The following is a 25,814-nucleotide window of genomic DNA, read 5'->3' on the forward strand; positions in this document are numbered from 1 at the left end:
ACGAAATGTTGATTAATCCCTTTAGGGAAAGGTTTCTGCTGTAGAAAGAGCGGTAACATTTGCTTCTGATGTTTAATGAGTCGGTAAACTAACGAGTGCACGCTTGCGTTCCCAAGGGTGGAGAAGAAAATACGTCGGCTGGCTCACCCACGAGTGCTCACACACACCCATTCAACACTCGCCACTCGCGAGTCATCAGTCACGACTGTGAGCGCAACTCGTTCGTGGTGAGTGGTACTTGTGAGTGGTACAGGCCACTCGTGAGTGGCACTGGCTAGCGCTGATCGAGGCTCATTGATGTAACTGAAGGTGACATCTTACCCGTTTGTAAAACCCGCCGCGGTGGCTCAGTGGCTAAGGCGTTGCGCTGCTGAGCACGAGGTCGCGGGTTCGATTCCCGGCCGCGGCGGCCGCTTTTCTGATGGAGGCGAAAAGCAAAAACGCCCGTGTGTACGAGATCTCAGCGCACGATAAAGATCCCCAGGTGGTCAAAATTCATCCGGAGCCCTCCACTACGGCGCGCCTCATCGCCTGCGTTGCGTCGGCGCGTTAAACCCCACAATCAATCACCCGTTTGTAAGAAGTACGTTGCTACTCTAATATATTTAAAACAATGCTTATTGCAAATTAGGGAGTAAAGTAAATAAAATAAAGGGGATCGAGGAACGATCCCTAAGAAATGCTTACTGGAGAAATCGTTTAAAGTCTGCGGAATAATAATTATGCGTAAGATAACCATAATAAGCACACAGACACATTCTTTAGAAAAATTGTTTATAGAAATCTTGAAGAAAAGTAAACAGTAGAACAGGACCGACAAACCATGCTAAATTACATATTTACAGTAGAAATTGTTTTCAATAAACTGAGTCCGCTATAATTATGTGTTATAAAAACATGAACATCGACAAAACTGTAATTGATTTTAACTGTTCTTTTTGTTGTTGTTTTTTTGTCAATAATTCGCATGGCGGAGTCTCTCTTTGTACCTAAATCGTCCTGCAGTGAAATGTCCGCGCGCCTAGCTTTCCGCGAGCTTTTACGTCTGCGCACCGAAGGTCTGTTTTCACCTCGTGTTATTCACCGCGTGTTATTCTTTTCCTTACGTTTCGTAGATTTTGGATGTTTGCTTTATTCAGCGATTCGATATCTTAATTTTTATTTTATAAATTGTTGGTACTATAGCCATTTTTTTACAGCGAAGCTCTGCATATCGCTCATTCGTAAGCATTTATGCTTGTCGTGCTCTGTCAGCAGGATTTTTTCAGCAGAATACGCTTTTCGGCAAAGCGAAATTACGCAGAATCTTGACACGTAGGCGTTCTCGTTTCTTGCCGGCATCGGAAAACTGTGGCAGCGGCCAGGATCAAATTGGCGTCTTCGGGATCAGCAGCACAACGCCTTAGCCACTGAGCTTCACAGTTTCACTGAGCTTCACTGAGCCACTAACACAGTTCAGTTACAATTATTCGTCAGCCATAGAAGCTGTTTAGCGCCGATTTTCGATCGGTAACCAATCGGTGCACGGCGGCTTTCATCGGCATGCAGAGATGCCGTTTTTGTTTGTTTCCTTCTTCACCGCATTTGGGGCGTTACCAAACGCGGGCCAAGAGCCGTCCAATTGTTTTTCATCCGCCGAGAAGATGGCTGCCGTGTTCGGTAATTGTAATGACTCGCAGTGCCTGCAATGCTTTTAAGATGCTAGCGGTCGCTAGCTGCCTGCGACAACGCCGGCGATGCCATGACGAGGTGAAGTTGCGTTTTCTGGCCGACGCCGGTGGTGCGCCGCCCGCCGCGCCAAAACGCCTCGTCACGTCTGTTCAGACAGCCGGTTGCCCTCGTTCGCAGTCTATGCTTCGGTTGCAGCGCTTCTGGAACGCTCGTAGAACGATTGTTCCCGTGCTTGGATTTCGGGCCGTTTTATGTAGTTGCCTGCATGGAAGCATCATGTGAATAGTTGGGAACACGTTTCTGGAAGTGTGCGACTTACGCGGATATGTGTGGCAGCGACAGGTCTCTTTCTGTGGACTAAATGACGACTTGTATCCTCCGGCGACACTGCGCAGTTTCCGTCGGTAGGGTGCCTCGATGCACGCGCGTCTTTGTGAGGCGCAGCGCTGGCATAGAGGCAACCCAACCGTCGGTATTCGCTGCCCTCTGAAATGCGGGGAAAAGAACTTTCGTGGTGCCTGGAGCATTCAAAGGGTGACAACTGGTTAGGTTTGCGATTTTCGAGTCAAACATTCGTGCGCAAGTTGGTCACAGCAAAAGTTTCCGCGTCCGGGGCTGCAGTGCGCGTAAGGTCTGGTCTTGTGTTAGTCACAGTGGTGATGGAGGAGACTGCAGGTGAGAAGCAACTGAGAGTGATACTTGTTCGTTCACTAATGACGATGATGATACGAGGAGTTCCCTGCGCATGTTTTGTGCCTCCGACCGGCTGAGAGGATGGATCAGCATGGAACCAAGATTGCTGGTAAGCTTATTATTTAAATCGTCATTTTCCCACGAATGGAAACAGCGTAGCATCCACTAAGGGTAAATTAATTTTCTTGGCTGCACCTTGTGTACCTGGTTACGCTTAGTGTTGCGGTACCAGTTTATGAATTACTCGAACATATAGCAACAAATAGCAGTGGCTACACATTGTAAGGTTTTGTAACGGCGGTTGAGCCCTGTGTATTTGTCGCGATTCGAAAAAAACGGTTACTACGGTCGAAAATGGCTATTACAAACTTTCGCCGAAACTTGTACATATACGGATAGATATAAGAAACATTTGTACCTCACGAACGGCTACCGATAACACCTAATGCGCCGGGACATGGCTAGTTGAGCTTTGAGTGCAACGTCATGGTGCCGAGTGAGGTGCTTCGTGAGCGGTGCGTAGACAGTTCTTCACTGATGTCTGGACACTCGGCCATTTTGCGTGCCTGCTCTTGCAGGCACGGCCGGACCGGAGGAGCGGCGAGCGCTCGCCGCTCCTCCACCGGCCTTGTTTCAGGCTGCTCCTTTCTTAGCAGCACCGCTTCGCGAACGCGAGCGCTACCGCACGACAGCTTCGAAAGGCTTTTTTGGGCTACTTAAATCTGTCTGTCTGTCTGTCTGTCTGTCTGTCGTCTGTCTGTCTGTCTGTCTGTCTGTCTGTCTGTCTGTCTGTCTGTCTGTCCGTCCGTCCGTCCGTCCGCCGTCCGTTCCCCCATCCGTCCGTCTCTCTGCAACCAAAAATTTTGCTTTTCCAGTCTGCCTGTCTGCTTGCGCAAGTAAGGGTGAGTAGTGAGAGCGAATAGTGAGCGTGAGGGCGTTAGAGTGCGAGTGGTTAGTGCGAGTTGTGAGGGCGAGTGATGAGCGTGGGCGCGAGTGAGTGTTTAAGAAAAAAATATATTTTTTTAGTGATTTCGAGGGAGTGGCACGCAGGTTTGCCGAGGTATGACGAAGGAAACGTATTTTCTAATATAAAAGGAGGTCACTGCTAGTTAGTCACCTCAGAAGGTTTTGATCACAAAAGCCGACGAGGCCACCCATTAAGCGAAAGTGGTGTGAAATATCGTTACCGGGGTAAGCCCAAAAAGTCAATGAACAGACCGGTAGTTTATTTGTGTGGGTATGCTTTGTGTGTAAGTGTGTAAGACGATGTTTTTGGAGCAGCCGTTTGAGTAGCGCAAATCGAAACAAAGAGTGAAGTTGCCACTCGGAAACACGTGCACCGAAGCTGGTGCATACTAGTACTCGTTAATCATCGTCTTTTCGACTTACCTGGAACACTCCTGAACATCTGCCCGATGTCTTCGACGCTTCGTAGCTTTGTATAACTGAAATGTGTCGGTTTACGATGCTACTTTCAGGTGTAAACCTGGTTGGTACAAGTCGAAACTAGGACCCATTTGTTCTGCAATGACATCGATAGCTACGTTTTTTCTGTAATGCAACGACAAAAAATTCTAGGTACTTCCGTACGGAAAGCAAAGCGCGCGCAACAAAGTGTGTCTAGTTTTGATTAGCGCTGTGCTAGCACCGTCTACCAGCCTTCTTATGTTGTTTATGTCTCTTGCACCGAAGATTCACTAGTTCTGCACTCACGTCTCCTTGACTGCACCAAGCGTCATTGATATTACAAGTTTGCACTTCATTTGACGTTGATGGGATGTCACAAAAAGAAGCGGTATAGATTACATACTCAAACCACTGATAACGTTAACTCCTGTTATAGCGTCAATTCTGTCACTAAAGAATTGAATCCACCTTTTCGCCATTTAGGGACACTTTTTCGGGAAGTCGTTGGCCAGAGATTTACGGTGACCTGCAGGTTGCGGCTTAATAGGCACAGTTACGGGGGGCTACGTTACGAACGGGGAAATAGGGACCGGGCAGTTGGACGGGTGGCGCCGCCTCTAGGCGCTCCGCTCGTTACTGGCTGGAATGGGCCAGCGCAGAGCGGCTGAAGTCGTCGCGACCCTCAGGGTTGCGCCCACCGCGCCCTAATCCACTATGTGATTAAAAGTTATTTCTCTCTCTCTCTCTCTCTCTCTCTCTCTCTCTCTCGAAATGCGCAGCCCGCCACTGACTTTGTCGAGCTTTTCTAGTTGCCTTTAATGTTTAGGTCCTGTTCTGAGTCAACATATGCGAGAAAACGAAGTCTAGTCAGAAGTGTTGTGTTGTTGGCTGCACCAACAGCTACGGAAACTCGTCAAGCGCTTCTAAACCGATTGATTTCCAAATTGGCTTCCATCACAACAGTTTTCGGATTAGCATGAATGGTGCGACACCTCGATGCGGTTGGTTCGAAGAGCGAGGGACCTGCGTACGAGTTGATTACTGTGTGCTCGTGGAAACAATGGCAGTCAACAACTCTTTTCCGCAACCTGACGTTTTGTGCCTTCTGTTTCCCGGTAGTGAGGGAAGGGGAGCTTGGAAGCAGACGCCGCACTCCCGCGTCTGTATCTCGCGTTTTATCGATAATCGGAGGAATCCAACTGCCCAAACTACTTCCGCACTTCTCCCACTTTGTACAAGAAAACGCTGGCACTCATACACTGCCAAGCGCGTTGTGGAATTACAGTTTAGATCAAAGAAAGTTTACATCAAAGAAAGCTCCTTGCAAAAGCATGAGACAGCTGCAAGCACACTCGCGAATATTTAGATAGCTTGACATGGTTGGTTTTGATGTTAGTGCCTCTCAAAGGTGCTTCAAGGGTTGCTAACGGAAAATGAAAAAAAAAAAGAAAACCTTTTCCGCAGACTTACATTTGTTTAAAAAGCTCACAGCTGGGTATTTAGACATTTTACTCACAAACATTATTTCTTACCTTCGCTGCGCAGGTGTTTTAAACAAGAAAAGTGTTCGTTCAAATGTGGACTAAGACACATACGCATAACTGGACAACATAACCTGATTTATTTCGGGCACGCTGCAAACAGAAGGTCATGAACGTGTATTTGTGCAGCACACACGTAAACACAAGTACGCTGCATGTACATTACTGCAAAAGTATCTATGCTTGGCTGGTCAGTTGTTTAAGCGGTGAAAAAAGGAAAGTTACTTTCAGCGCTCTCTAAAGAACAGTTTTACTGAAATTTGGGTACCAGCCACATGTTTTTATGCATTCAATTTTCTGTCATTTTTCTTATTCTTTTTTCACATACAATAGCACCAATGGAGCGCCAGCTTTTTCTGCTCATTTCCCTGTGTTCGGAAACAGCAGTGGACCACGCTGAATATCACAATTTGTACATTTTGCAGAAATTCGTGATAAATTTCATTGTTTGTCACTGAGCTCCGCTCACTTCAATGCGCCATGAATAGGCTCTGAATCGAGTAAAATCAAGTCACACATTCACAAAAGTCACACACGCAAATGTTTCAGTCCAACGGACGTGTTTTGCGGTCCTGCAGACTGTTTTGCGGTCCTGGAAGCAGACCTTATGCTGGCTGTTTCAGGGTCATCTCGCAGGCTTCACCGGAAGGTGTTCGATTCCAGCTGTAGCTTTCAGTTTCAGCGTAGCGGTCATTCTACACTCACCGATTCTTTTTCGAAAATCGTGGCCTCTTATTCGCTTCCGTACAGTCCATCGCGCAGATGCTTGTTTAGTTTATCATAACACACGTATTTGGAAGAAACACCACAACGTAACTATCGTTTCGGGGAACCATGGTTAACAAACAACATATCCTACATTTTATCTAGATTTAATGCTTGAATTTCACGTTAGATATTTGTGTTTCAATGTTATTTGTTAAGCGATGTACAATATAAAGCTGCGACAGTACTCCTGGGGTTAAATTTTGCTGATTACTGCTTAAGACATTGCTTTTCGTCTGGCCTAACCATAAATGCATGCCTGGAAGCATGACTGAAAGCAATGCCGTATTTTGCAAGTCAACTTCTCGAACTCTAAGGTGTCACAGATAGATTAGTCTGACCAACAATTTCCCCTGATTGCAATTATGAGCGCTTATGTTACTTCGCACTGCCGTAGATAACAGTATCTGTTTCCGTCTTACCCGGTAGTGTAAAAAAATATCACTTTAATGTATGCATTTACTTTCAGCCCGAATAGGTGGACATATGGAGATGTTGTTTTAGAGTATACCATTGCAGAACACCACTGACGTAAGAAATGTATCTGTAAATGCCTACACAACTCTCTGCAGGCCATATATACACACACCCGGTATACTGACCCCAGTCATCTTCGAATCAAAAGCAAACTGCTCAGTGAACACCTGATAGAAGAAGTGAATTGAATAAATCTTCCAACAATAAGGAGCGGCTACGCAGGTCGACATTTTCAGGCCGCTTTCACGGATTTCTAACCACCTTGGCAATACTTACTTCGATCTTCTTCCACGCGAAGTAAAATAAGCGCACAAGCGCCATCTCTTGGACGAAGGAGACGACATCGTAACGCAGCCGAAGGAACCATTCGCCATGTTCAACTTTTTTGCTGCTGGTAACCGCTGGAAGTCACCTCCTGGGAATAAGGATGAATTCTTTACCGCGGCAGCATTATGGCTGAGCCCGCACAAATAAACGTTCTCAGCAAGTCGCCGGCTAGACCACTGACTTGAAGGACGACCACTTGAACAGAAGAATAGACATGAAGTATTGTCACTTCCAGCGATGACGTCATTTCGGGCGAGACCACAAGGCTATCGCATTGGATAGTCCGACCAAACTGTCTTTTTTTTCATTCACGGTTCTTCAGTCGCTGTTTCTTATCCGGCCACTCACAGAACAAGCCGCACACACTGCCTTGAGAGCCACTTTGTCTTCGCAAGCGACTCTGATGTAGCAACCACATTCCATGAACGTTCACACCACACGGGCGCCATCATAGCGTCCGTTGGAAAATATCTTGCGTTGTGTTGATCCCTTGGCCGTTGCTTCCTGTAAGCCAAAGGGTAAAGAAAGACTGTGAACAGAATAACGGATGCGAAGGAAAGCAGCCAACACTACCGTTTCTGAACACAACAAGGAAGGGTGTTCGTGACTGACTTTTACTTTTCCACGCAACATATAGATACTTGCGTACTTATGTCTGATTTTTTTATTCTTATCTGACTAAGGAGAGATTAAGGGCATAATAAAGACCGGCTTTCTCCACACCTAAAATGATTTGAATTTAAAGAGCAATATTTTCATCTGCTTCTTCCTTTGTTCCTATCACTACATATCCCGTTGACGCCTAGGAAACACTTCGTATCGCATGTCTGAAAAGACATTTATTGTGGCGCTGCTCATCTTTGAGCTTTGAATGCGAAAGCATTTGTGGGGGTCGCGGACTTTTGCACGGGTGAGAATGTTCCTTTCTTTTTAATGCGAAGCTTATTCGCCTCACCGATAACGACCGCCCCATTACGAAAAGCACTGCAGAGAAGCCAACTTTAGAAAAAGGTTTTCACAAAACGATGGTGACGATGATGATAAGCGAAGACATATCAAGCGCCTCAAGAAAACACGCTTCCTGTGATCGGAATCGTACCCGGGGTTTATCGCGTTATGGAGACAAAGTCGATCCGAAGCAGTTTGGATTTAAAGCGAAGCTTTTTTGGTGTCACTGATTGCACCGACAGCAAACGAGCCTATCAGGAGAAAGCTGAGCATTTCAACCGTCGTTGTCGTTATACGAAATGGCGTTTGATCTTTTGTCTCAAAACCCTAGAATTTAGAATTCAACTATTATTGCAAACGGTTTGAACTGCAGCATGGTAGAACTATACTGATTCGTCGTTTAGGCGGTATTGTTTTTTTTAAGGTTATTCCGGTGGTACATTCTTGTTAGTTCGTTTTATTCCGTCAACTTTATTTGCTTTTGTTGTTCGAGTTTATATAAATGCTGGTGATCATTTAACAGGGCAGTTGATCATCCTCGGTTTTGAAAGCTCGTAATAAATTCTGCGCCCTTGCTATTCGAGTGTCCTTTCTTTTGCGCTGGCTAAGATGCCAGTCGCGAGTCGTGGCGAAATTGCTGAACCTAACAAGGTGTTATTTCACGTAACGTTAATAATAGAACTACACGCAATACATCTCAACGGCGTCCTGTAATCGAATATAACTCCAATATACGTTAGCGGTCGGGTACCTCCAGAGCAATCTCCTCAGAGGCATGAACTGTTGCGATGTGTTCGAGCAGCACTTCAGCCATGCATTTGAGCCCTTTCAGCGTCAGAGCCTCTCCAAAAATTTTAAGAACGACTCGGACGTCGAAAAGATTCAGCGGCGATCGGAAAGCCGTCTCTGCGGACGACGCGCTAAAAGCGTATGTGAAAATCAGTGTGGCCGGAAACGAGATCGCAGAGGCACCAGAGCTCGAAATGGGCTCCAATCCGAAAGGTTCTGCAAATGCGGGACGATTAATTTCCCCGCCAAGTAACGCTCCGTTCTGATTTGACTCTCTATAAGCTTCTAAGCCTCCTGCGAAGTCCGTCCGCCGAACCTTTAGTGGTTCGGTAGAGAGAGTCGTTGCCATTCAAGTAGAGCGAGCTTCGTATGGTGGCCTAATTAGGACGTCTATAGTAGGATTATCTTTCCCAGGCAGCCTCAGATTAGACTGGGATTAAGAAACCCTTTAGTTTGCGAATTAGTTTCGGTAAACGCTATGCGAAACCAACTTGATAAATGTCTTTGGGGATGGAGACTTCAGGGATTGGTTAGGCGAGCTTGGGCAACCAAGCGAAATGAAAAAAAGGCCTGATAAACCCGAGCTTATGCTATAATTGTTAGATGCTTATGACGTCTTATTAAAGCAGATGATTTTTTCGACGCACTTCTAAATTTTGGCGAAAGGAGGTACTGATATTTATTGAATTTCCAAGTTTGGTGTAGCATCTTTAAAAGAACACACCAAAGGAATTATTTGAGCCACATAACTGGCTGTGAAGGAGTTGTGGCGGTTTCAAAAAATATAATTCTGCTCAGGCCACTCAAACAGGTATGCGAGAAACACAACTGGACTGAATTCTCAACTCACAAACTAATTCGTTCATCTCACTTACCGGCTATTGGTGTACACACACTTTATAGATGCTGATGGCGGAGATGACGCAGGACATCCACAAGATTGATATTGACGATGCTTTCGAGGAACCTGTATCGATATAAAAATGGAAACAGTGAAACCATAAAGAGCCCTTTCATGATTTATGGAAGATCGACGATGCGCATGCCTTATAGCAATGCGTCAGTACAATTAGCATTGATCCCACAAGAAGCAGGGACTGAAGTAAACTTGTTTAAGCCTGGGCCGACCTTTTTACAGTGGAACGTATGTAATTATTTCTTTGAAAATTTAGCGGGAGCACGCACGGATTACACAAACGGAAGCCCTATGCATCGTTCGTGGCTGCTGTACACACTACATTTAAATACGTCCCACCTCCTTTCAACGTGACGTCATGCTGTCGAAGCCTTCAGAATTTTGATTTTCCTTTATTTTATGGTTAAGGCGGACTTTGTGTTTCCTCGTGCAGTGATCGTACAGGTTCAACACGCTGGCAATCTTTTAAGTTTGGCCCAGGACTGGTCACCGTGTCGTCATTGCCGACATCTGAAAATCAACAGGGTGATTGGTGCGAGGGCAATGACACTTGAGAACTCCTTATTTTCTCGTTATAAATGCGAATTTGCGGTCAGCAAACCACACAACTAGGACACCGGTGCGAAGGCTGCAGGATTTGTTCGCGCCAACCAGACGCGCTCGCATGGTCAGGCCATAAATGTTGCGCTCGTGGTACGACGCCGATTGCGTACGAGCTCGTAAAATGCCGCTGAATGCGCACTCACCGTAGGCTCCCCAAGTAAGCTCTGAAAAGGAGAGAGGAAGAATGAACACAGAACGTTAGGAAACCAGGCAAGCAGAGTCAGCGTCGCTGCAAGATCGCTGAGAATAGTTTTTTTTTTGTTTCTGCTAAGTGTACTAGAACGCGAAATGGAACATGTGGGCAAAATATGCAAACGTATTCCTTTCACCCTTTTCAAAAGGAACACCGGGCATTTGATTATAGAAAAGGTGCCGAGTGAACTAGATAATTGTACCTTATGCAGTGACACTAATGGTGCCATAAAATATCGCAGCTTTGATAGTTTCAAACAATTATCTCTTACAGGGGCAGTGCCGTACACGTCATTCCAAGTTTTCGATGGAGTGAGTGGCGATAGCGGAGAAATAAGTTCCTGGCGCATAGCAATGACGTCCACTTGACTATGTACGCCCACATAGTCACGAAAACAGCGATTTTGAGCTTCTCTGCCGCACGACAGCCCGGAGTACTATGTGCTGCAGTTTTCGTTAGTTCAGTAGTTTTACGACATCTCGCATGCATTCGACAATTTGTCGGGCTGCTATAGGAAGAGAAAAAACCTAAAATTGCCATTTCCCTGGTCCGTAAACTTTTGATTGCGGCTGTAGATGAAGCGCGGAAACAAGCACGTTTCGTCCCCATGGTAGCTCTCCAATCGATTGGAAACAAAAATGGCCTTTTTCCAATGACTGCGTACCTCAGGGAGTTCATTTCCATATTGAAGGCGGAATTCTTGTTAACAGAAGTCTTCAAGAACCAGAAACGTTGATCATCATTAAATCACGTGCGTTAGTACAAATACTATCAAGAAAAAGAAACGAAAGGTAGAAACAAAGATGACGTCACTGCACGGAGCGGAGCGCACGGCATATCAAGGAGAAATCGGATAGGGAGCATTGCGTTCTTGTAAGTATCGAGCGAAATACGCAGAATCAGTGGATGGAAGGGCAAAAAAACAAAAACAAAGAAAAAACAAACATGAAGTGATGGGAGGAAAGAAGCTCCCTCGTCAAGTGGTCATGCGAAACACGACATCGGCGCTGGGATCACGTCTCGCTTTGATGGAGACCACATGAAAGAGAAGACGGCCGTGGCTGAATTTGGTAATGAGAGCAGGGCACGTTCTTCGAAGAGCTCGCCGTTTTGCGGCCTCTTTCTGCAGCTCTCTCGTCAGCGAAATCCGGTGAATGAAAGCCGCAGCACCGAATTTTATTTCCTCAGAGAAATTTGAGACGGTTCAGTTTCTTTGAAAGCCCGGTATTTCCTTTGGGATTCCTTACACGTAATTACAAAGGTTCGCTCAAAGCAATCCGCATGTTGCTTTGGTACGTTCTTTTCGCTGCCGGTCGCAAGGCAGCTCGAAAAGTTGTTGTATCGTGGAAGCAGTTTTGCTGACAAGGCTTGCATATAGATGCACTCATTTCGGCCAAGCAGCCACATATTTCCTTCAGCAATCCAATGGCTTCCAATACAAATATAAATGGAAGGTTGAAAATACCTTGCTTTGCGTGCTCGTAATAAAACAGTCTCGTATTAAAATAACGTATACGCTACTGCAAGCTCTCCTATGTGCATTTAAAGTAGTGATCGCTATTGCCTTGATGATTTGCTCACGTCCACCCGCCGTGGTGGCTCAGTAGGTAAGGCGTTGCGCTGCTGAGCACGAGGTCGCGGGTTCGATTCCCGGCCGCGGCGGCCGCTTTTCTGATGGAGGCGAAAAGCAAAAACGCCCGTGTGTACGAGATTTTGGCGCACGTTAAAGATCCCCAGGTGGTCAAAATTAATCGGGAGCCCGCCATTACGGCGCGCCCCATCGCCTGCGTTGCGTCGGCGCGTTAAGCCCAATCAATCAATCAATCGATTTGCTCACGTTAAAAGTGTGCTTACTCATGCAATAGTGTTGCCGTTTTTCAGTTCGATCGCAGCACCCCTTTCTCTCTTTGTTCCATACAATCTACCTTTATGAATGCTGCGTAATCCCCCCAAACACTCTCTACACTGCCCGACAAACAGCAGAAGAAATGAGTATCAAAAAATGGGGACAACGATGCTTGTGAACCAACCACGGTTTTTTTTCTCATTCTAACAGCGTTGTTGTTGGACTTGTTCATAAGTTGCGTCTTTTGGAGAACTAAAAGCAAGCCAATTTTTGTAACGTTTACGTCCTTTATTGTCGCATATAAGACCTTTCCTTCAGGTGCATACCTACGGAAGCCTCTTCTGTGGATGCGCGTTTTACGAGATTTTTTTGTCTAGTAGCGCAGATGCTGGATCAGATAAAGAAGATTGAAGAGCAACGTTCTTTTCTGCAGGAGAAGACGAGTAGATTCCCGTCGTAGTTCACTGCAGAGGCGATAGAAACAAGGCTTACCTTGTCATAGGAGACAATAAAGGTGAGATGGCGGATAGCTCACCTAGTTTAACCGCAATTAGGCCAAAGAACGATAGCGAATGCCACAGACAACGAACTCTTTTAGTGGGTCCTGTCAGGCTTAATCTTCTTTTTCAGGGTTTCAGTGCTGCAGGGTGAGCTGGTGTTTAATTAAGACGGTTCGCTGAGCATTTAGGATTGCCCAAGAGAATGGGGCCAGTTCGGGAATCTCATTTATTCTTTCGTAATTATTGAAGAGGACGCGATGACCTCTATGAAAAATAAGGGCGTAGGCCAAGAAGTGATATAGACTCTGATGAACTTATTCCTCTGAGCTATTCGACTGTGGTATATTAAAAAATGGAGAGGGGCGTCGAGTACAAATTAATAATGAACGGCCGTCTTTTAATGCCGTTTTTTTTTTGTAAGTTTCGCAATCGTTTAGGATCTTCAATAGTAGTACTCGACCAGTGAACCTGACTTACCGGGCCGGAATCTGTCGGAAAGTACGCACGTCGCGTCACCTGAACCTGGATGCAAGCAAGCCCGTTACTTTTCTTTGCATGTCACTCTTGTCTATTGGCCATAAAATATGAATATAATAAGCCATACGTTTAATGAGGGACATCTTTTCGCCATATTCATCGCGATACGCCTTCACGCATATATATGGCCTCAGAACGATAGAAGGAGCTAAGTCCTCACGGAGCAGGCATGAAGGATTGGCAGTACCAACTCCTCCACATTTGCACTTTCTTCAAGGTGGCATAGAGCGCATGATCACTCGAAGCTCACACCAGACTGCCTTCGATGCAAAAAGGTTTACCAGCAAAGTAACTGCACGAGGCGTCTGTTGTCGCACACTGCGGCGCAAATATCTGAGCCCGCGCCCATATGCAGGGAGGAACAGCAACACGCACGTCGTCACAATCCTCCCAGGCTACAAAACAATGCCTAAACATTCGTGCCAAGGGGCGCGCGCAAATCGCGCTGACCTCAATGAGTGCGTCTTAAACCATTTATAAAACTTCATCTTCAGCCACTGGTCGTATCAGATTGGATGAGATCTCGCACCGGACCACTAGCCAGTACTAGTAGTGGTAGTGTAGTTTATTACAAGTTAAGAACGGCAATAGCTGTGCAACCATAAATTTGTTTGTATCGCTTCGGCCACGAATCGCTGAAGATAGGGGGGGGGGGGGGGGGGTGTCGATGAAGAAACGCATGGCTTTCGATATGAAGCCGATGGGACACTGAGATAAAAGTACCCAGCGGTATGCTGTACTTTTAGCAGTCAAATGCGGTATAGCTTGTTTTAAAATGTATGTAGCTGAAAACAAGTTGTAGCATTTTTCGTGACTGTACTCCTCTCATTAGGGATATAAATACCGACAGCTGCCAATATCTGCCGTAACTAACTCGCGAACGTTGGCATTAGGTGCGCGTGCATCAACGCAGTAATGAGATTGCCTTAGATGTCAAACTACATATGAGGCGTTTTTTTTTTTTTTTTCAGAAATGAGCCAGGTCCAGAGACCGAAAGTGACCCCTATAAAGCTGCAGTGAGAAGAAAAACTCAGCAACTTTCCCCAAAAAAAGGGGTGGCTAGAAAATAGTTGAGATGACGCCCTCAAAAAGTGTACGCAGATCGTAGTTCGTATCGAAAATGAGCCAGGGGCGGTATTCTCCAGTTTTGTCCCTTTTGCGTCCCTTTCAAAAGTGTCCCTTTTGGCGAGCCCTGATTGGCTAAAATCAAACAACCGGAAGTGACGTAACGCAAGCGCGGCATATCTACTGCCAACGCCCACTGCTTAACCGGAAGTACGTCACGATGAAATGGACTCAAAGGGGACGTTTTCAAAAGGGACAGTTACGAGAATACCGCCCCAGATCTTGTGGTCTCATGAACCAAAATGAGCCAAATGCATTTGCCCAATGGGAGTTTGCTTTTGGCTTGAAGGTAGAGACTGTTTGCGGAAGTTTTTTTTTTTTTTTTTGCGTTTCGGATTCAGAAGGCAGTTGGGAGACCGGTGAAACATATGTCCCCAGATGTCAACGGCAAAGGGAACGGAAGAAGGGAACGAAATGGAACAGAGATGTGAAAGAATATTGTCATTTCGCCTTTCCTGTTCCCACGAAATAACTGTGGTTATATTTATTTTTTTTACTCCCGTATTATTTACCATTTCAATAATCAACTAAATAGCCGCCACTTACAAGCCCTGGCAAATCCACCTCCCTCCCCCTTTCCCGCCCCCCGCTCTGAGAGTACGAACCACTTCATCAAGGTGAAGAAAAAGATATGAGCAGTCTTCTTGTGAAGCGTTTTCAATATTTATGGCAAAGCAATGAAGAGCCTGCGCACTTCGTTAGTGCCGTGAAGAGTTCCCAAGATAATTATCCTACAGAAGAATTCGAAAAGAGCGGCTAACGGTGCAAAGAGGACTCACCTACAATCCTTAATGCCCTGTTGCATATTTTTAATGCCTTTTCCACCAAAGCTCAATCGCACCATGCTTTAAAGTCAATTGAAATAAAGTTTTCATAAGAACGTCGCATCAACTTGAGTGTTTCAATTCAATATGAGCCAAACCCAAGCAATATTGCTCATATTTACGGCATAATTTTTAATTACTTGCGGCCATAAACTTCCCCTCGCTGACATGTAAAATATATTATATAAAAGTTTTGACGGCGCTACATTCAGGTCCGGTAACAAACATCCGCTTGTTTCCCAAATTCGCGCTAGGTGGGTCAGGCTCATTTCGAAAAAAAAAGGCGCCTCATATAATGTGCAGCAATTTATGTGCGTAATGCAGTCAGATAACCGTGCGTAATGCATTACGCACGTAATGTGCGTAATGCAGGCCGCAAATGCAGTCAGATAACCAACTAGCCCAACTTTATGCCTTAATTTATGTGCGTAAGAATGCGAATGACACATTCTTCGCATAAACAGACGGTGTCCTCTGGGCTGATCACCCATTCTGCACCCGCACAGACAAGAGGAATCACGGAGAGAGAGAGGGGGTGGTCAGCTCGCATTGAAACATATGCCTCACAAGCAACCGTCACTCGTCCATGCACAAACGAGCCAACGCCGCATTAACGTCACCACTCACCATGCGTGAGGCTCATCCGACGTGTGAGCACGTAGTTGCTGTAGGGTATCTCGAGCACGCACTCGAAGACGTCTGCCAGCGAGGGCAGCTGGCTCTCGGCCATGTCCGCGTGCAGCACCACGTCGAACAACCCTTCGGACGAGGCCCGCGTGAAGGTCCGGACCCCGGCTTCTCCCACGGGTTTCCGCCTGCCTCCCTTGATGAGGAACAGCTTCAGCTCGGGCTTCGGATACAGGCCCCGGCCCGTGCACAGAAGGCCCACGGTGCGGGGCTGTGGCAGCAGCTGGTCCGCATTGGAAGGGCCGCTGTAGTTGAAGGAGAACGACTTGGCCGGAACTGGAACGGGTGGAGGCCGGGGAGGAAGGGTACAACCACAGAGTGCCCAGTTAGATTCGCGGGGATGAGCCAGGATATTTATTTATTTATTTATTTATTTATTTATTTATTTATTTATTTATTTATTTATTTATTTATTTATTTATTTATTTATTTATTTATTTATTTATTTATTTATTTATTTATTTATTTATTTATTTATTTATTTATTTATTTATTTATTTATTTATTTATTTATTTATTTATTTATTTATTTATTTATTTATTTATTTATTTATTTATTTATTTATTTATTTATTTATTTATTTATTTATTTATTTATTTATTTATTTATTTATTTATTTATTTATTTATTTATTTATTTATTTATTTATTTATTTATTTATTTATTTATTTATTTATTTATTTATTTATTTATTTATTTATTTATTTATTTATTTATTTATTTATTTATTTATTTATTTATTTATTTATTTATTTATTTATTTATTTATTTATTTATTTATTTATTTATTTATTTATTTATTTATTTATTTATTTATTTATTTATTTATTTATTTATTTATTTATTTATTTATTTATTTATTTATTTATTTATTTATTTATTTATTTATTTATTTCAGTACCTCAAAGGCCTGGACAGCAGTCATGAAATGAGGGGTGAGCTCAAAGGAAAAATCACTGGTAAAAACCACGCGAGATGTTAACAAAGAACTTGACAAACAGTTGATTTCAGAAACTGCAGGGGAGGGTGGTTCACAAGGGGCAAAAATAAAATGCGGAAGGAATGACAAAAAGTTTAAGACACACACACAGAATAAAAATTTTAACTTAAATTGATTAATTTCTCAGTGAACAAAGCATCGTTTCACACTGGACAAGCACTGGGGGAACCATAATTCACCCAAATCTTTCGAATAAAACAAACTTGTATTTTGTCTGCATGGCTCCTTTAAAATGTCTAGAATTACCGCTAAACTTACAAATGTTGTTCTGCATGCAAGTCTCCCATTACCATGCAGGAAAGGCCTCTCCTTTTCTGGTGGTGATGGTTTTACGGGAATTATGCATACTTTGCATTAGACGCGTGCAAGGTGTACAACACTGGTTCACTCATTGGTTAACCCTCATTGACAACTTCCGGTTAGGCAGGTGCAGCTTTCAGAGTCAACGATCACAGGTGCGCCGTCATGACGCAGTCATGAATTGAAACAGAAATTACCCGACTTTGATTAGCTATATCCAACCTCACCGAATTAATGTTGCGAAGGGTGTCTGCTCTCTGGTCTACGAAACTTCCTTGAGGCCACTGGCCTCCGCCGCTTACTTGAATCTAACGACCCTGTTGTAGCCTTTTTCCCAGCCCCTGAAACTTCCCCATTTCCCCCAGAAACCAAACACCACCAAAGTGTCACATGTCCTTTTGCACCCCTCTCTGCAAATCAACAGGCGTGTCACCGTCTCCACCACTGCTACCACAAGCTTGATATTCCACTTTTTATTGTCCAAAAACATTAAAATATCGTGAAATGTGACGTTAATAGTTTAGCTTTGAAGCAAGGCTATTTTAATGACCAAAGAGTGGTTACTCATGGTAATGGCGTCTTAAGCTATAGTTTGCGTATGCTTTCCATAGGGAAGCACGCATTGGCCAATATCACGCTCTGTCCCCACCCCACTGGCAAATATCGACGCTTAGGTTATGGTCCCCAAGTCTCTTAATAGGACAGCCTAAAAATGTCGATTAAAAGCTCAATTGCAACAATAAACTTGGCTTCTTTTCTTATTCTACCTAGGCCAGTACACCGCACCCCGAATACCAATGATGCGAAGTGCCCGTTTCAGACGAAACACTCACAAAAAGGCCGCTTCTTTCCGCTAATGGTGAATCCTGTACGTGCCGACATAAGAACCCGTGTTCAAAAAGAGAGCGAGGAGAGGAATTTGGTTGCGCAGAGCATATGCGCAAATAAACAGCGCCGTTGTCCATTGCGGTTGTTCCCAAACAATAGCGGAACGTGCCGCACGCTTCATGTGGCGCCGACATTATCCCCGCCCGCTGAGGCAAAAATAATTGCAAAGAAAAGTGTACATGAATAGAGGCAGAACTGTAAAGACAGAGCGAGAAGGAGGGTTGACAGCGGCAAAGGGGAAGACAAATTGATACAGCAAAATGGGAAAAGAAGTCAAAGGTCGACCTCTGACCGCTTACAGCCCGCCCCGCCCGGTTTCTCATTTCGGAAACACGCATTAGTTCAGATACAGACACCACACAACTACCTCACCGACTGGGCAGGTAAGCGACCCCGTGTACTGGCGCAAGCTTATCTAAATGACCACACACACACAAAAAAAGCAAATGAGAAAGAAGAGGGCAAGTGTGATTTTTTGCGCCCTGGAGGTGGCATGAGGGAGAGACAACGATGAGGTGGAGGACGGGGAAGCAGGACAGGGGAAGGTGTGCAAGAAGACATTAGCGCGATAATTAGGAGCAGGCCGATAATTGAGCCGTACACGCCAGCTCTGCTTTGAACCGCATTGCCACGGCCTGGGTTTGGAAGGGGAGGGGGCTGCCGCGCGGCGACGCACAGCGCTGACACGGACCTGCCATTAGCCCCAGCTCTTGGGGCGTCACGAGCTCGGGTCTCGCGCGGCGGAGATTTTCTGGCCTGCCGGCAACTGCTGACTCAGCTGCGGCACTCGGCTGGCTCCGCTCTCGAAGGAGCGCCTCTAGGCAGGCTAGGCAGGCCATGGGACCAAAGAAACCGGAAGGACAAGATGTGCCATTGGGGGCTTGCAGGGTAGCGTTTTGTTCGTTCGTTCGTAAAACGTTTGTTAAGTGGAGGAAGAGGGTGAAGGGGAAAATAAAGAAGCTGGGGGGGGGGGGGGGGGGTATGAAGGTTGTGGTCCGCCCAATCCCTGCAGGCCAAGAGCTCCTACCGTGGCCATGGCTCGGGTGAGCAGAAGCAGTTAGGTTCCGCACTCGGGAGAAAAATTCCCTTTTCTAGGTTCAGAAATTCCCTGTTTTTAGTGCTTCTCCCCCGCAGGTTTGCCAATATTTCCCTGCAAAATTCCCTGCGTTCTCTTTTTGCAGCTGACAGATCTTTACGTGGATTCTTGTTCAGTTTTCGACGTTAGCCGGTGCCACTTCTGTCTACGTCGCCTTCCGGGCGCAGACGCCGTCCCGAGAATCAGTTTCAGCGGGCATTAAATTCTACTACATCTGTTGCTCCGCAGCCTTTGACTATACATTTCTTGTTTTCTACCAAACAGCATGCTTATATTGCATTTTAAAGCTCGAAGTTAAAACTACCCGTATGAAAAACAACGAGGCATTGTTGGGTAATTGAGGTAATTTTAACTCAGCGCCGAGACTGCTGGCGCCATCTCTTGTTGACAGCACACTGTATAAGGCGCACCCGAAATATTTTTTTTTTGTATATTACGTAGGAGTACATGCGAACAGGCCTCTCCCCTTCAGCCCCCGCCGCTTAACGATTTACTAGCTCTTTCTCATGGATTATTCTTTTCTGTATTCTCCCGCCTCTTTTATGAACCGGATTGGAAGTGGTCTGGAATGTTTTTGGCTTGTGGGAACACGACCACGGATATGTGAAAACAAATCCGACGAAGGGTTGAGAACTTTTTTTTAAGGAAAACAAGTAATAAATGATGCGAGCTCCGGTTTACTGACTTTTTTTTCTTTTTAGTGCATAACTCCTAACATTCCCTGAATCTAATAAAGATTCCTTTTTTTCCCCTTTTGGCCAAACGTACAGCCGAAAATTCCCGAGAAAAGAGAAAATTACCCGCACGGAACATCCCTGATCAGTAAAACCTAGTCTTCAATCCTACCCCTGCGCAGCAAGCATTCCAATCTTTCGAGATTAGGGTGTAGGCTGGGGTGCGGTGTTTGGGGCATAGCCATACAATTCAGGTGGTGGTGTTGGGTGTGCCTGGGTGGTGGGACCAGAAATTTGAATATTTCGTGCCAGAGATATTGGGAAGGTAAACATAATTGCAAAATATCTGTGTCTGAAGTCTTCGCCGGGTGTGGGATGTGAAATACTCAGGCTGTGGGGTGTTGAGGGGACATTTCTCCACTATCACCTTAATCACAGAACAAGCGGCTCACCGAAGACCGTCATGTCCTGGTACCGGGCGTCCTGGCCGGCCAGCGATGCCACAACACAGGTGTACTTCCCGCTAAGCTCCTTGGTGGGCCTCAGTATACGGATGGCGCGGTACTGCGAGTAGTCGTCCCTAGAGTTCACCGAGTACGTGTCGTCCAGGCGTCCCTGAAGCACTCCGAACGCCTCGCGCACCTTCATCTCGGGTATCCACTGGTACACGGGTTCGAGTCCGTCGTTGAAGAACCACTTGACCACCAACTTGAGATCGTTCTCGTTGTACACGTACTCGCAGTCCAGCACCACGGGGGTGTCTGTCCCGTTGCGCACCCAGCGTGGCACACTAAGTCGACGGATCATCACACCCTGGCTGCCTGCAAACCAAAGACAAAAGATGAAGGGAACTGAACAGCATGTTCAGATTCTTCGACATGATGCCATTATTTCAAGGAAGTGGCGCTTTAAGACCTGTCATGGTGTAGTCACCTTTATTCGTGCCTCAATTTGAGCAAGTCGAATTGCACGAAGGGTAATTACATTACAACAGACACCGTAATAACGATGTTTGAGATCGTTCCCAGAAGACGACTCGACACGCGGCTTATTCCTGGATGGTGCGAAATCTCTCGCAACAATGTTATGAAGTCTACATCTATCCCCTTAAAAACAAATATGAATTCAAATATCTGCTATCGCAAAAATTAAACGACAGTGGTAGAGGTGTGCCCAGCCAACAAGGAGCTTGGAGCTTACGATTTGCACTAAAAACGTCGCAGTTTTCGTTTTTATTTCCTTGCATTTTCTGTTTTCTTTCTCGCTTGGTATCAGTTACAGGCGTCTGTACTCGAGCGAAAGTGTGTATTTTGCGGCTAAGCCGTCATTCATTGAACAACGGTTATTTACCCTCAAAACTGGCAATGGCATACCTACTTTGTGCCTGGTAATTTATTTCAAAAATACTCGTCGCCAGTACGCTCATTAAATAACTCTTTATGGGGCAAACTTTTTTTGTCCTCTACACATCAGTGCCGTTATCGGCATCCTCATCCCTGCCATATATACAGGCTACAACTTGTTCTGAGACTTCGAACGCGTCAGTTTACTGCAGCGGTCTACAACACGCCTAAAGTTTGTTCAAAAAATCTATAAAAATGTTGAGACAGAATGTGTCTTAAAAGCCGGAATTCACAATGGAAACTATCACAGAACGTCACAGAAGTATGACGGGCTCTGAAGTCTGAAATACAGCATGATTGAGTTACACGGTTCGGCTGTCCACTCGGAAAACCTCGCCATCGTAATACTGAAGGCCAACTCACACTCACGCTCACGCTCACGACTTTGAAGCTGCGCTAGTGATGGTGGTAAGCGAACCAAATCTCGCCGCGGAAACTATCAGTATCAGCTATGGGACGTATCAAGGCAGGAGATTGACCCAGAAGAGAAAAAATGTCTTATTGATATCAGAAGTGACGAGTCCTCGCAAGAGATCGGGCAAAGAAATGGAAGTCTCATTATTTCACATTGCGTGTGAACTTTCACAAGAACGTGACATCGCCGTGCAGAGGGCGTGAACCCAAACGCGAAATCAGCACTGTTGCTGGCTACATAAAAGGGAGAACTCTCAACCAGCTTTTTATTACAAATATTGCATGCACGGATACCTTTAATTCAAGTTTTGCTCCTCCGGGATAAAAATTCACCTACGCACTTAGAAATAAAAAGGCATGTGGCTCCTGTTTTACACAGAGGGTTTGCGGACGCAGCCACTCCCATTCTGCCGCCTAAGAGACGGCCGAAACGGTCTGTGTCTCGGCGGCCCCCTCGACCAGCCGGCTCCTGATGGGTTCGCCGGATGGGGACAAGCCCGCAACGTCTGAGGAAGGTCAGCTCTCTCTTACGCAATTTACGTAATTCTGCACGACTCCTGGACAAAACCAGCTGCAGGGCGCTTGGTTCGGCTACACGTTGGTCCGTAGGAGTACTTACAATTCAAGCACTAGCAAATTCACGTTAACAAACTGTTACCAGTCTTTACCCAGCTGTCGTGCGTTTGTTTGTGGTATTGCAACCAGGAGGGCATTTTAGTTTACGTGGTGTAGGAAATCGGTACAGTAAAACCCTTCTAACTAGGCTGCTAAACGAATTCGAATTAATACAATAAAATGAAGTTTGAACTTACGAGATCTGATCGAGCAAGCACTAAAGGGTACATCATTTTCTATCATCTCCAAGAATAAAAATGCAGATGGTCGCCTCGTTAATTTTTCCTGTTGTTAGCTTGCACCTCTCCCGCTTTTGAAAGCAAGCCTTTTTCCCCCTACTTCTGCAATCGTGTCTGATGCCTCAGCGTTAAGCGCTGAAGCTTTTAATTGCTTGCAGTCGCACCGTAGTATTCTTTTGGTGAGGGGAATGACACTGCCGTTCAAGGTACCTTTAATTAAACTCCTTCTTTAGAGTACGCAATTTTTGCACATGCCCGTGACGTTTCTTGGCCAGATAAGGGTAACCGTGTTGATGTCATTGGGATACACCCATCCGTAGCTGCGCAATTTGCATCTAAAGTGAAGGAACAATGTTCCACCGCATGGAGCCCTATTGTGTGACTGAACAGAAGGGGTCAGTTCGGATTGTCTGACATATCGCATTAACGACGTGCTATTGACAAGCTCCTAATCCATTTTTTTTATTTGGGATGCTGAGTTCGGAAATTTGTATGGTTGCGCTGTAATGTAATTGCGTTGCAATCTATTCACGTAAGCACGGGAATTCTTTTCGAGCCAATATTTTCCCTTCGTTCGCACTAAAATTGGAACAGAAAACAACAGCGAAATCATTTTGTTTTACCTTCATACAAATATGTCACTGTTTTCCGCAAGTGCTGACTTATTTTTAGGTGCTTAATTTGAAGGCGTAGAAAACGGAGCAGAGATGATTTTCTGTGAATTAGTTCTGACCAGTAAAGTAATCGCGTTCATGAAACAGTGTTTCCTCTAGAATAAATAAATTGCTATTTCACCTTCACAAAAAAGGTTCATGAAAAGTTTTGGAACGCCGATTAGGCAAAATTTGGGATAATCGCAGATTAACACCGGCTGCACGCGACATTTCACCCGTTCCACTCCGAGAGTTCTCGACCGCCCAATTAACTGCTTTCGCGCGTCAAAGCTGCCAGCCAAACTCGTTCTACGAGGAAAAAAAAAGCGAAGAGAAGGCCTAATGCAGACCACAGCTGCACCCCGAATACGCGCTCTACAAAGTTTTAAGGAACGCCTCAGCGCTAAGGCAGGCAAACGCGTTGGCGAAGCAGCTTAGGGGATATGCAAAGTGCGCGCCCCGTCGATGTCGTGTTCAGTATGCGGCCGAAACCGTGGCTCCAAGTACCGCAAGTTTAACGGCGCTGTCGACAACCGGAAATATTGACATGCATTACGCCTAATTCAGTTACCTACAGAAATTCTCCCACACGCTGCTTCCGTGGTTCGAAGTTTTCGCCGACGCTGCTTAAACTCGAGGTAAGGAATTCGGCACACACTGGCACCGTTACGAAGAGACTGCACGCGAAAAGTTCTACCTTCTGGAGACTTCGTACGAGTTTACTCAAAATTTAAACGGATGCGTAAAGAACACGTCGCTAAGTGAAGATGTTTCGCGTTTCGTTCGTGCGCGCTCAGCTGTCCTTCTGAGAAAAGTCCTGTATTGAACTTTGCACGGCACACACGCTCGCAAACTCAGTGCGTACTGCGGGAGGCGACGTGCTTGAAATGGCAATTTCTTTCTTAATTTAGCTACACTCACACTCCAGAGAACTTTGATTTTTTTGTTTTGCTTTGGCAAGCCAGGTGTGTTGAATTGGTAACACTGTTCACATTTTCTCAGTTTTTTTTATATTTAGATAGAACCAGCCACAATTGAGTCGATGCAGTTGCAAAGTCCTACGCCTGAAATAAAAACTGGCGGATTTTCTTTCATTTTTTTTTTTCTCACGCGGGCTTGCGCGATCTATTTTGCAAGGAGAATTCCAGTGTATGATGAAGTGTCTATTCCAGTATATAGGCAGAATAGGATAAATATACGCCAAAAGATTGCCGAGCCCTCCTTTGCAATGTGGCCTGCCAACCATATTTGGTTGCCGCGAAGGATTGCCTCGCCATTTATTCCGTAAAAAGCATAAAAACTGCATCAGAATAAAAATAACATACAAGAAGTCACTCCAACTGTCGCACAGCGTTTGCGAAGCATATATAGTTGTTCAATCTCAAAACGATACGCGCCGTGAAGGACGGTCACTGTTGTTTCTCAGAATGAGTATGTGTGATATCATTAGAATGAGCTAATTTCAATGTGCTTCAACTCACTTCGAAGCATACTTTGACTGTGCGAACGAAGGCGCACGGGTGAATAGAAAAGAGTGAAACGGGAAACGACCGGAGCTAGACGACCGAAACCGCCGACCGTTGTAAAGCAGCATTTGGAAATGAGGTACCCGGGCCGCTGCCGCCAGCGATTGTGCGGTTCGTGTAAACGTCGCGTGACAGTTTCTTTTTTATTCATTTATAGGCAGAGAAAAGGCAATCACGTGGGACTTATCTCACCTAGGCGGCCGGAAGAACCAGAAATTCACACAAGTGTGGCAGAAATATTCGGCTCTCCTATCAACAGGAATGAACGCGTTAGTTAATATAACTTTTTTGTCTTGAGATGCAAGTGTGGTACAAATATTGGGCTGTCCTATGAAAAGGCATAAACGCGTTAGTTACCATGACTTTCTTTTCTTTAGAGGTGCAGATATTCTCGCTGAAGCGAACATTTTAACAACAGTATACATAGCGTGTCCACGCATGCTCAAAAGATTTATGCGTTGGGTGCAACTAAAAGCACATCACACTTAATAAAGTCGACTCCTGTTAATTTGTTCCAGTGGGGACCACTGCAACATGGCCGAATCAAACGCTGAATCTACTAGCACGAAGTAGAAAGGCGTACCTTGATATCTCAGGAGGCCTCTAAATTTCATCGAAAAAGCCATAAAATTTAATTTCCCGAAGTAACGTTATCGAGAGCCAGCTACAGTAAGGCCGTGTAGCAGAAGAATACGGCTGAAACACTAAAACGTCCACGTTTTATATTCGCTCAATGCGTTCCCTGCACCTTTACATTTTAAGACCATCGGACGGGCCTTTTTACAGTGTTAGCTGTTTGTAGGTAGGTTTTTACGGCCACGGTCGGAGATGTCCCGTAAAAATGAAAAGAAAACGACCAGTTCCACTCGAAGCAGGGTAGGGAGAATTCAAGCATCCCGGTTATTCCTCCATGCGCCAAGGGCCTAAGAAGCGTGCCCATGTTGTATAAAGAGTGACCAGAGGAAACAAAAGCGCGAAAATGACGTCAAACAGGGACACAATGTGTAGCCTGAGAACGGAAGATTGTAACGGTAAGAGGCGGCTGATGGTCCGCGATCACCACGTTAGCGAATCGTAATGACCGAACCGTTCCTCAGCTACGCCCAATGAGTTGCTAAGCGGCCGCCATATGGGAGCTTATTCATAAAATTAGCG

General features: G+C 45.4%; 1 protein-coding gene across 1 annotated transcript in view; it reads right to left on the bottom strand.

Moving 5' to 3' along the window:
* Nucleotides 1-5,373: 5,373 nt before the first annotated feature.
* The window catches only part of LOC144178849 (uncharacterized), a 63,020-nt gene continuing 42,579 nt past the window's right edge, over nucleotides 5,374-25,814 (bottom strand). Inside the window, exons 2-6 of the mRNA XM_077706985.1 lie at nucleotides 20,262-20,630; nucleotides 15,791-16,126; nucleotides 10,281-10,301; nucleotides 9,494-9,585; nucleotides 5,374-7,385 (exon numbers count right to left, since the gene is read on the bottom strand). Of these exons, the coding sequence (XP_077563111.1) occupies nucleotides 9,497-9,585; nucleotides 10,281-10,301; nucleotides 15,791-16,126; nucleotides 20,262-20,630 (815 nt within the window). The 3' untranslated portion in view covers nucleotides 5,374-7,385; nucleotides 9,494-9,496. The remainder of the gene's footprint in view (nucleotides 7,386-9,493; nucleotides 9,586-10,280; nucleotides 10,302-15,790; nucleotides 16,127-20,261; nucleotides 20,631-25,814) is intronic.

This window comes from Haemaphysalis longicornis, unplaced genomic scaffold, assembly GCF_048455015.1.
Source record: "Haemaphysalis longicornis isolate Haplotype H1 unplaced genomic scaffold, Haemaphysalis longicornis Haplotype H1 scaffold_4, whole genome shotgun sequence".
Taxonomy (NCBI): Eukaryota; Metazoa; Arthropoda; class Arachnida; order Ixodida; family Ixodidae; genus Haemaphysalis; species Haemaphysalis longicornis.